Source organism: Ahaetulla prasina, chromosome 2 (genome assembly GCF_028640845.1).
Source record: "Ahaetulla prasina isolate Xishuangbanna chromosome 2, ASM2864084v1, whole genome shotgun sequence".
Lineage (NCBI taxonomy): Eukaryota > Metazoa > Chordata > Lepidosauria > Squamata > Colubridae > Ahaetulla > Ahaetulla prasina.
The window spans coordinates 176,410,762-176,423,359 of NC_080540.1; the positions used below are offsets into that span (position 1 = coordinate 176,410,762).

The window sequence follows — 12,598 nt, forward strand, 5'->3', positions numbered from 1 at the left end:
AAAAGTAGGATAATATTAGCCTTTCTAAAATTGAATAGAATAGAATTCTTTATTGGCCAAGTGTGATTAGACACACAAGGAATTTGTCTTGATGCATATGCTCTCAGTGTACATAAAAGAAAAGATACCTTCATCAAGGTACAACATTTACAACACAAATGATGGTCATAGGGTACAATTTAACACTTAATGATACAACACTTAATGATAATCATAGGGTACAAATAAGGAATCAGGAAGAATCAATATCAATATAAATCATAAGGATTACTAGCAACAAAATCACAGTCATACAGTCATAAATGGAATGAGCATTTCCACAGCATCTACAGCGCTTCAAAACGGGTAAATCAACAATAAAAAGAGAGAAGCTACATTTACACAAAACACTAACAATGGTTAGCCGACTTTTATAGTTGTCTGGCTTAACTCAATGGCCTGAGTTCACGTATAACATTGAATTATCATTAACCAAATAAGCTTGTTTTGTTGAATGAACCTTGCCACAAATGTTTTGAACTGAGAATGATGCTGCAAACGAAATAAAATGGGATATAGCAATACAAGTAGTCCTCCACTTACAACAGTTCATTTAGTGACTGTTCAAAGTTACAACAGCCCTGAAAAAAGTGACTTATGACCATTTTTCACAGTTACAACCTTTGCAGCATCCTCGTGATCATGTGATCAATATTCAGATGCTTGCCAACTGATTCATACTTATGACCGTTGCAGTGTCCCAAGGTCATGTGATCCCCTTTTGCGACCTTGTGACAAGCAAAATCAATGGGGAAGTCAGATTCACTGAGTAACTGTGTTGCTAACTTATCAACTGCACTGATTCACTAAACAACTGGGGCAAGAAAGGTTGTAAAATTCGCTTAACAAATGTCTCACTTAACAACAGAAATTTTGGGCTCGATTGTAGTCGTAAGTCAAGGACTACCTGCAATGCATTCTGAAATGCTACAAGGCTACAATATTTGGACTGGTCTACAGAAAAGGAGAAATTTTCTTTAATAGGAGAAGAATTCCATTTCTATTTAGTATTTATGAAAAAGTTCTGATCCCAGTGGAAAGAAACAAAAGCTGGAAGGAGGTGGAACGACCCGTAAAGCTTCATCAGGGTATTGCTACTATGCCATTCGATGTGTCACCTCCGCTACTTATGATGGTTAATCAATACCTCATAGTTGAGTTGTGTGTGACTTCCTGGAAATTGCAAGGAGTTTTGCCTCTCATTGTCTAATATTAAATACTTTTCATCCCACATGATCTAAAAGTAGGGGACTCAAAAAAGAATCCTTGCAGGAAAAGGAAAGATGGATTTTGGGGGTAAAGAGACCAGAGTTCTAGGGGAAGAATAAGGCAAAATAAAGAACGCTGTGTCTTTTTCTTTTTTTTTTTAAATATGGTCTCCTTCCTGAGTCACTGTTGTGTTCCTGAATTCAGCTGGTACCTCTCAGTATTCTTTGAAAAAGCAAAATAGTTCTGCTGTCAGCCCTGAGACCATTTTGGAAATCTTCAGGGCTGCCACAGCAAAGCCGGTTGCAGCTGTGGGAATGTGAAGGGGGAGATAGAGATAGCTTGGGGGGGGGGGAAGTGTAGCCAAAATAACATTCTTTCCTGTGGGAGCCAAGGACATCACCACCAGGTGCTTGGAAGGCATGGACCATAGACAGCCGCAGGAGGATTGTGACTTGATTAGGGCATGTGACGGATGTGTGACCTGCAGAGCATGAACTTTGGGTTTTGATTTGGGTGGGGAAAACCTTGGGTCCTTCAGTGTCGAGTTTTCACCAGCTGTGCCAAGATGGCATGCCTAATAAAATTTTACTTTAAAGAAACTCCAGGCCTAAGAGCTTTGATTTCTTTACTTGGAACCCTGACATCTGCATTACTTCTAGGATTAAAAGCTGAGAGAAGCTGTAGCCCTGAATCTTATTAAGAGATAGATATGGAGAAGAGAGAAGATAGAGAAGATATCACCTTTGGGTACACCAGTGAGCTTTGCTTCTGAGATCCTCAGGTAGTTCAATTTTAGGCCGTCAAAGGCTCCGGGTTCAAATCCACTGTTCTCCAGAGGGTTCCCACCCATCTCTGCAAAAAGGAATAAGGTTCATATTAGAAGAGTGTTTGTGTTCTATCTCCATCCTCACTCTGGAGTAACGAGCTGGCCTTCAGCCAGTGGATACACGGCTCTTATCAGTCCTGGCCGGGAAAATGCAGCTGTCTGCCAAAAAGTTCAAACAGATTAAGACTTCAGCTCACTTCGACACGGTTCAGCTAATTTGCTTCCCGTAGAACTGAAAGCAGTCCCAAAACTCTTTATATATCCTGTGGGGTGCAGCTCCTGCCCCACCCTTCCCTTTGATGACGCCACCTCTCTAATCTTCTGAAGCACGGATCGGTCCAGGCTTGATTGGTATGGTTATCAGCTGCATCTGTAGGCGTAGCCTGAGGAAGGGAGGAATCAGGGGATGTTGGCCTCATTACGTCCTCCGACTGGCCTGGTTCTGGCTCCTGAAGCCAGGCCAAAGGAATTGGTGCTCCTGAGGTAAGCCTTACCGGCCCTTCCCCCTCACTCTCAGAGTCACTTTCGGGCATGGGGCCAGGTTTGGAGGCTGGAGCCACAACAGTTTGGCTCTATCAGATCCAGATTCAACCAAGCCATCTGACATCTTTGTAGAACTCTTGGCTCTCTATATACATGGCAGAAGGAGTACAACAAAATTATGAGAAACCCACTTCTTCCTGTGCATGCTGATCTTCCTCATCTATCAATTGACAGACTTAAATTCAGGAAGACCTCTCTGGCACTTGCTCAACAGCTGTCTAACAACTTTGACGCCAACACACTGTGGAAAGCCAAATGGGCTGCTGAACGCGCAGATACAGGCAGATGACCCTATACAAAAGGTGCCAGGTTTTTGACCTTCCTCGCCAGCATTGGTCAAGTCTGAACAGGATCCGTACCCAACATGGTGTCTGCCAGGATCCATTGTTTAAGTGAAGTCTTGTCTCCACCCCTCAGTGTGACTGTGGTGCTCCTCGACAAAGTATCCATCACATTGTGTCCAAATGTCCACCAAGAGCTTACACCAGCCCAATGTCTGATTTTTCCAACATAGACCACCCTGTCCTTGAATGGCTGGGTGGACTGAATATTAACATTTGAACTACTATAAGTCCATGTATTTTCCATACGCTAAATAAATAAACAAATAAAATCAACCAAGCTCTCTTCCACAACTTATGACATATCTTAAATTGTTTATTTAGGTGTCCTTCTCCTTCTCTCTCTAAGATAGCCATGTAAAGGAAGAATGAATGCAAAGGGTTACAAACATGATGAGACAGATACTGCACATCGTGATCAATCTTTAGGAGCCAAAAGTACAATCTGTTTCTATTTGATTATGGATTAGTAAGGCCCATCTCCTCCCACCCTCTTCCAACTCAGCTCCAAATTACCCTTTCTTGAACCCTTTTTTTTTTCTCTCTTGGAAAAAGCAAATTGTACTTGCTTGCCTGAAACATGCAGTTCCACCCTCAAAGCTTATGGAAAAGCAATTAAATGTTCGCTAAATGCAACAATGTTAACAGAATAAGATACGTATATTTGATTCTATGCTTTGAATCCATCTGAATCATTTGCATTTTTAAACAAATTTATTGGTGGAGCAATTTGGGCATTTTTCTCCAAGTGGCCTTGCAGTTGTAATAAAGGCAGGGTACTCAGATGCATTTAACTATGATACAATTATTTTTTAATAAATGCCATTCCCCTCCCCCTCCTTGTCCTGCTGATATTGCCAACATTTTGCACCCTGGCCCATGAATGAGACAGGGCGGTCTTAAACTGTCCTTAGCAGAACTGATTTTAAAATAGTGTTTGCCCCATTATTATTCTGATTCTGTCCAACTACAGACTCAAGATGTATATCATCCATTGCAATTCACCACCCCTGACACAGGAGGTCAAAGTCAGGTCACTATTAATGAGAATGAGCACAGAAATGCAACTTCAGGTTCATGATGGATTTCCCCCTCTTTTCAAGTCCCCAGTCTCCTTTTTCTGCCACCCATTTGGCTTTGTGCTCCCTAAACAACAGGAAAGAGTTATTAAAGAAAACTCCATGGACATGTCCTTCTTGTTAACTATGATCCTGATCTATAGGGGAGACCATATTACTTGTGAAAGCAAATATGATGGGGGAGTTACATTGGGAACTAGAGTTTTTCAGGACAGAAATATCAATTATGTCAAAAGCCAATAGTTGGCTTCGAAAACTGAGAAACACAAAGTGAAATAGTTCTGAAGAAGCTTCTTGGATGAGAAGCAAAATGTTTTGAAGCAAAAAAATAAATAAATAAAAAATCAAGAAAGTCCAATTGCCTTTTGAAAGGGACAACCATGACCTAGATGACTGAGAATCTCCATAGACACAAAGGGAAAGTGAGAAATGCTGGAATTAAATCATTAATAGAATTGGTGTCTATTTTCTATTTTTATAGAGGGAAGTCAACTTTTTAAGATGTCTTCACCCAGTATATAAAGGTACTAAGCTAGCTGTGCTATGTCAGATGTCTAGCTTGCTTTGCCTAATTTTGGGTTCTGGAGTCTGACGCTTGTGGAGAGTGTAGAGACCATGACAGGGATGGATCAGGGGTGTCAAACTCACTTTGAGGGCTGCATTAGGGTAGAGTTTGACCTTGGGGTGAGCAGCTCAACGTCACTCTCGTGTCGGGGGCACCTGTGGCGGCCAAGTGCTAAGGAAGGGCTTCCCTCAGACCCTCCCTCCTTCTCATTATATCCTTCCTTCCTTCCTTCCTTCCTTTTCTTCTTTTTCCTTCCCTCTTTATTCTCCTTTCTTCTACCTTCCCCTCGTTCCTTATTTTTCCTTCCTTGTTCTCTTCCCATCTTTCCTTCTTTTTCTTTATCTTTCCTCTTTCCCTTTCTCCTTTCCCATCCCTTCTTGGATGCTCAAATGCAAAAGAGGAAACATTTCTCCTTTTGTTTTGTTTTGCTTTGCTTTTAGTTTGTTTTGCTAGCCCTCTGCCAGTGAAAATGGAGGCCAGGCCCGCCCCCCCCTCCCGTTTTCAGCCACAATGGCCTCCTGCAGCCCTCTGCCAGCAAAAGTGAGCTGTGTTTCCATTGGTGGAGGCACTGCGGCAGAGGTGGGTTTCAGCAGATTCTCACCAATTCTGGAGAACCAGTAGCGGCAATTTTGAGTAGTTCGGAGAACCGATAAATACCACCTCTGACTGGTCCCACCCCCATCTATTTTCTGCCTCCCGAGTGCCAGCTGATCGGGAGGAAATGGGGATTTTGCAGTAACCTTTCTGTTATGTATTAACAGTTGTACCTTTAAATATTTGAGCGGGAAATCAGCACGTTGCTGATTGGACGAAGCCTCCTGCAGAACTGTATAAAAGGAGAGGTTTTTCCCCAGCCTGTTGCTGGGTTCACCCTATATTAAAGAGCTGTTGTCACTACCCTGGTCTCCAGCCTCGTTACTTCCCGAACATAACATTGGCGACGAAGGTGGGATTTCGAGGTTAAGGAGAACCAGAACCGAGCTGAAGCACGCTAGTTCTGAACCCAGCAAACTCAGGGCAGAAACGCGGAAATGGCAAACACGCCACCCGCACCGTACAACCCGGTCAAGGAGAAATGGGGAACGTATATGACCCGTTTGAAAGCTTTCTAGAAGCCAACGAACTACAGGGATCCGGGATAATCCCAAAGGGGCTTTCTTCTTAAGCCATTGTGGGCCGGAGGTCATCGAGATTGCGGAAGCCCTGCCAGAGCCAACGCCGATACAATCGGTATCGTGGCCGACTCTGCAGACTTTGCTGAAGAACCATTTCGCACCGACGCCGCCCAAATACGCAGCGGTTTGAATTGGAGAACGAGACAGATGGAGGGCGAGTCCATCGGTGACTACATGGCCGCTTTAAGAAGGCGTCCAAGGACTGCGGATACCGAGACCTAGACGAGGTGCTACTCGAGCAACTCATCCGAGGGGTCAAGGACATCCGCTCACGGCGACGGCTGCTAGCCAAGAGCAACCTGACACTAGCCAATGCTCTGGGCGAAGCCAGAGCACACGAAATGTCTACTAAAGCAGCAGAGACCCTGCAAAGCCTCTTCAATCCAAGGCGAGCGCAAAGCCAACGCCAGTACACCAGGAGGAGATTCAGTCCGAATCCGGCGGTGAGGCGAGGATGAGGAAGGGTCTGCCGGACCGAGAAACGCGACATTGAGGACCGTGGCAGTGCGGAAGCTGCGGAGGGCAGCATCAGCGCCAACGGTGCAGGTTTAAAGACGCTACATGTCGGCGGTGTGGGAAGAAAGGGCACTTAGCTCAGGTCTGCAGGCCGCCTCTACCTTCCCGCCGAAAATTCAAATCGGCCAATCAAAACGCGGAACCGGAAAGGCGGCCCGCGATTGGTTCAAACAAGAAAGGCGCGAAGTCTAACCAAACGACTGTCATTATAGGCCGCGCCTCAACCAAAGTGGAAAAGAAGATTTTCACAAAGCCCAAGATCGAGGGAGTACGGTGCAGGCTTGAAGTAGACACGGGATCAGCGATCACCATCATGTCCTGGGACACTCTGGCGAAGTCGCTGCCGTCCGTCGCGAAGCGCCACCTGCAAGCACAACGGCTACGAGTGCACGACTACCAGGGGAATCGCATCCCTGTTCGAGGGACCACCTCCGTCCGAGTCGAGTATGGTCCACATAAAAAGACCCTGCCCATCACGATCGTCGAAGGAACTCTGCCCAGTCTGTTGGGGCTAGACTGGTTTCGTGCCCTGGGCATGGGAGTGACTGGCATCTACCGAAGTGACTGTAACCTGAAAGACATTCTCTTTAACGAGTTCGAAGATGTCTTCAAGGACTGCCTGGGCAAGTACAAAGGGACCCCTATTTCCTTCAACTTAGACCCCCAGGTAGCCCCCATTAGGCTTAAGGCGAGGAGAGTCCTTTGCCCTAAAACCAAAATTGATAAGGAGCTGGACAAGCTCATAAATCAGGGATTTTGGTGCCAGTCGATCACGCAAGGTGGGAGACGCCAATCGTCACCCCATAAAACCGGACGGGTCAATTAGAATTTGCGCTGACTACAAGGCGACGCTTAACAAAGCCTTACAGAAAAGCGCTTACCGGTTCCGTGGTGCAACACTTATTGCACTCTTTGGGGCAAGGGCAAGTCTTTGCAAAGTTAGACTTGGCCCAAGCCTACCAACAACTGCCAGTAGACGCCCGCACAGCCAAGCCCAAACGATTGTAACGCACAGGGGTGCCTTCAAGTGCACCGATTGCAATTTGGGGTCAGTGTGGCACCAGGGTTGTTCCAAAACCTGATGGAACGACTACTGCAGGGCTCCCAGGGTAGTTCCTACTTGATGATGTCCTAATTTCAGGGAAAACATGGAGGAATTGGGGAGGCGGTTAAGAAAGGTCTTGAGCATTTTCCGGACAGCCGGGTTAAAAGTCAAGACAAATAAATGCCAGATCGGGGTCGAATCCGTCGATTTCTTGGGCTACCGGATAGACAAGAAAGGAATTCACCCTACTGAGAGCAAGGTTAAGGCAATTAGAAAGGCTCCAGCGCCCAAAAACAAAGCAGAGCTGCAGGCATTCCTGGGATTGGTTAATTTTACGGTCTTTTAAAGAACAAAGCAACCGTTCTTGGAACCGCTGCATAGGCTCTTAGGAAAAATACTGTTTGGTCTTGGGAAAGTCAGAAAATAGGGCTTTTGAAGCAGTAAAGACCCTGCTCTCAAGTGATAGCCTGCTCATCCAATATCACGACTCATTACCCCTAGTGTTGGTTTGCGATGCCTCCCCTTATGGGGTGGGGGCCGTACTCAGCCATAGACTTCCAAACGGCACAGAAGCCCCTATAGCGTTCTACTCTAGAGCGATGTCCTCCCCAGAGAGGAACTACAGCCAATTAGACAAAGAAGCACTAGCCATTGTATCAGGGTCAAAAATTCCACGAGTATGTATTTGGGAGGAATTTCGAAATCGTGTCTGACCACAGACCGCTACTAGGAATACTGGCTGGCGACCGCCCAACGCCTGTGGCACTTTCGCCGCGATTGACCCGCTGGACTATATTCTTAGCCGCTTATTCATACAAGCTGCAACATCGACCAGGAAAGAAGTGGGGCATGCAGGCGCATTAAGCCGATGCCCACTACCAGGGGCGACCGAAGACCCCACTCCAGGGACACCCATCCTACTTATTGACTCCTTGGACTCTGGCCCAGTCACATCTAAGGAAGTGGCTCGGGCATCATACCGGGACATTGTGTTAAGGACTGTACTCGGTTGGGTACAGAGAGGGTGGCCCGCTGCGCGGTGAGCAGTTCAAAGAATTTGTTAAAAACGAGATGAGCTCTCGGCTCAAGGGGTGCCTGTTATGGGGTGATCGTGTAATAATTCCTGAAAAGTTAAGGGAAAGGTATTGGACCTCCTCCACGAGGTCACCCAGGCATCGTAAGGATGAAGGGGTTAGCTAGAAGCTATGTATGGTGGCCACTCATGGACGCAGAGATTGCTGAGAGGGTAGGGAAATGCCAAGCTTGCCAAGAGTCCAGACCTCTACCCCAACGGCCCCAGTCAGAGAATGGGAAAAGCCCCAAGGGCCCTGGTCAAGAATCCACATTGATTTTGCTGGCCCTTTTCACGGCCAAACATTCCTAATAGTTGTGGATGCATTTTCTAAATGGTTGGAGGTCATACTTATGAAATCCACTACGGCCGAAGCAGTAATCGCAACCCTCGCCACCTATTCGCAACTCACGGGTTGCGGACACTCTGGTGTCCGACAATGGGCCCCAATTCACGGCAGCCCAGTTTGAAGAATACCTGGCAGAGGAAGGCATCCGACATGCCCTCTCTGCGCCTTTCCACCCTGCGTCGAATGGCCTTGCAGGCGTTCCGTCCGGGCGCTAAGGAGGCGTGTCAGGCTCAAGCCAGGTGACTGGCAAACAAAATAGACTTTTCCTAGCAATCCAGCACAGAACCCCAAGCACAGCCACTGGGAAAAGCCCAGCCGAATTGCTAATGGGACGGAAACTCCGGTGCCCACTTGACCGTTTGAACCCCATTACACACCAGAGGGTTACAAGGAAAACTAGAAAAACAAGGAAATGAGCATAGGCGACCGGTGTGGGCCCGAAACTATGGGGACGGCCCTAGTTGGCTCACAGGACAAATAATTAAAGTAACTGGCCAAAATCATACGTGGTAGAGCTACCCGACAACCGAGTGTGGGCGCCACATAGATCAGTTAAGGAAACGAATAACTGACCAAACTGAACCAAAGGAAACATATCATGATCAATACCAATTTGAATCCACAGCTGACAATGACCCGGGAGGCGCAAGACTTAGCTGAGGTCCCAGAGTTCCAGCGACGCCATCAGGTTCCCGAGGAAGCGGCAGGAATTTTGAAAAAAGTAATCCAAGGCGGATGGCCAAGAAAAGAGTCGGCCAATAATCCGGAGCCCGTTGGCCCAGAGAAAGAGCTGGGAGGAGAAAACAGCCCCTCCGACCAGCTCAAACACCACCAGAACTGAACCGCGCAGGTCAGAAAGGACTAGGAGACGCCCAGGTTATTTGCGTGACTACGTCGAAAAATAACATGTAAATAAATATGTAAATAGAGACAAAGTGTTTTCTGGGAGGGGAGGAGTGTTATGTATTAACAGTTGTACCTTTAAATATTTGAGCGGGAAATCAGCACGTTGCTGATTGGACGAAGCCTCCAGCAGAACTGTATAAAAGGAGAGGTTTTTCCCCCAGCCTGTTGCTGGGTTCACCCTATATTAAAGAGCTGTTGTCACTACCCTGGTCTCCAGCCTCGTTACTTCCCGAACATAACACTTTCCCTGGATTGGGGAGGGAATGGAGATTTTACAGCATCCTTCCCTGCCACACCCACAGAACTGGTAGTAAAGAATTTTGAAATCCACCACTGCACCATGGGCCTCGAGTTTGGTGTAGGTAGTTCGGCAGATTTGCACTACAGGGATAAACTGTTATTGTTCTAAGAACTGTCTCTATTGTTGTAGCCTTGCTGGATTCATGCAAGGCTGCAATGGTGGCCCACTCTCCCAGGAAATGCTAAAAGTGACTTTGTGACTCTTATTTGTGACTTTGTGACTTTATGACTCTTATTTGGTTTTTAAAAAACCTGTAATACAGCTTGAGTTGCACCTGAAAGGGATATGGAAGAAGGGGTACACAAAGTAGCTTAGCGATGCCTAAAAGATCCCTGATGTCACACCCATCTTGTTCCTGCTGCTGTGCAGAGACCAACAGATGTTTTCCCTGCCTAAGAGTACTTTAGGGTTTGATCAATCCCTTGATCAATCACAAACTGCAGATGTGTATTTAGGGCAATATCCTCTGAAGAAGATTTTGAGCCAATGCAATAGATGCAGGAGAGGGATTAGCAATGGAGGTGGGAACATAAATTTACTGGTGGTGCAGTTTTCTGCCAACTTAAGGGTGAGCAGTTAGCAAATCAACTCAGTCACAGGGAAAGACCCTAAAAATCTTTTAAATTTTTTTTAAAGAGATAATGGATATTGTTGATTATAGCATCATATTTTGAATGAGTCAAATTTGGGGGAGGGGAGAGAACTCCTCAGCTTAAGATACTCTAAAATCTTAGAAGTTTTCCAAAGCTGATCCAGGCTTTGATAAATCCTTTCATGAGCAAGGAAAATAATTTTGTGAATATATTTGACTTTCTAACGGAAATGCTCAACTTTTGGTAGATTGTGCTTTAATCAGTTCTCAAGCATACTTAATGAACACATTGAAGAAGAAAAGTATATGCAGATCCCCACTCATGCTTTGTTCCTAAGTAACTAAATAAACCAGAAATAAACACTCTCAAACTTCATCTGAACCCAAAACCTAATTTATTCCTCCCAAATTGCTGGCTTGCAAATTTAGAGTTCTTTGGAAAGGTGAAAAAAATTTTTTGAGCCCTCTGTTCTTGATTTTTTTTAAATTTGCTCATGTTCACATGAATAACAGAAAAGAACCTATATGCAAATTTAGCCAATTGACTCTGATTTGTTAGTGTTTATTCTCTCTCTCTCTCTCTCTCTTTCTCCCTCCCTCCCTCCCTCTCTCTCCAAACGCTTATCACTCTATGCATGCTATGTATTTATGCAGGGGAAGAATGGTTATGAAAATGTATGCCAGGAAGGCAAATAAAGTCGGAATATAGATTGACTTACTAGCTACTGAATAAATTGTTAATGTATATTTGCAGTTCCAAAATATTGGGTAACATTGGGAACACAGAGCTCCAATGGCCTTTTGTTCTAGTCTTGCTTGATATTAAACATGGTGGGTTTTTTTTTAAAGACCAAGCAACATGCCACACAATATTGGGTGCAATTTTCTGCATTCTAAAGAACCGTTCATCAGAGTCTGTGTCTTATGTTTCTAAAGAAAAGGAGCAAATACAAAGCGTGACATTGGGAAAGAAAAATGGGAAAAGGTTTGATGCCTCACCAATGCAATTCATGTTGTGGAGCCCATTGAACACAGCCTTTGGGATCTTCTTGATTTTGTTCTCATGGATCCGGAGTTCCACCAAGGAGTTGGGCAGGTTAGGAGGAATCTCCACCAAGTTGTTTTTGGAGATGTAGAGTTTCTGCAGCTTAATCAGAGGACTAAAAGCCTTTGGATGGATCTTGGAGATCTTATTGTTCACCAATACCAAAGCCTGTGGGTAGAGTCATAGAAAAAGATGACATGTGAGCACCATTTAAGTATGTGCTGACATAGATGTAAGAAGGTGGAATCCATTATTATCCTGGCAACTAATTTTTGCAGCTAGAGAAATCTGTGAGAAAGTCTTGCAGATAAATTAAATACCAGACTCCTATTTGTACAAATAAGATAGCTGCACACTTCCCAAATCTGCTTGTAGAAGGTAACATATAAAGAAAGAAGCAATATTGTAGATAAGCTAGATGCAACTGCTTGCACTTAAAAATACAATTTAAGGAATGGAATGACACTTGTAGAAATCTTTCAGCAGAGGATCATGATAAAGAATACAGCCAGTGGCTCAAGATTTCCAGGAAGAATAATTCCAGGGGTCCTGTGTTTTAATCCCAGGTGTTTGAGAGAAGTGGAGGTTGCAAATAGTGAAGGCCATTCATGTTCAGAAGTTCAGCGTTCCAGGATCCAGTGGTCCTGGCAGAACGAATAGATTTTAGGGCTACACCTGAGTGAAGCTACTGTCTATTCAGAATAGACCCAGCTAGGTTCTCCTGTCCTGCTTATATCCATCAAACGTGGGGAGGGGCCTTTGGCAGTACATACATAGAGGCGAAAGAGCCCTTTAAAGTCATCTTTGCGCAGCTCCGTAATCTGGTTGTTTTGCAGATCTAGCAATGTAGTGTCTGGAGAGATTTCCTTAGGCACTTGCTTGAGACCTGGAAAAAAACAGAAACAGGCAGGTCAGAAAGTCAGGATTGGCTACACAGGCAGATGATGGGATATCCAGGGCAGGCTGAAACAGTATCAGCTAGACAAGACTGGAAA

The 12,598-nt window shown here is 45.2% G+C and overlaps 1 protein-coding gene across 2 annotated transcripts in view; it reads right to left on the bottom strand.

Moving 5' to 3' along the window:
- The window catches only part of BGN (biglycan), a 72,158-nt gene that overhangs the window by 11,173 nt on the left and 48,387 nt on the right, over positions 1–12,598 (bottom strand). For both annotated transcript variants that reach the window (XM_058169163.1, XM_058169164.1), the window contains exons 3-5: positions 12,377–12,489; positions 11,558–11,771; positions 1,990–2,100 (exon numbers count right to left, since the gene is read on the bottom strand). In XM_058169163.1, coding sequence (XP_058025146.1) covers positions 1,990–2,100; positions 11,558–11,771; positions 12,377–12,489 — 438 coding nt within the window. The remainder of the gene's footprint in view (positions 1–1,989; positions 2,101–11,557; positions 11,772–12,376; positions 12,490–12,598) is intronic.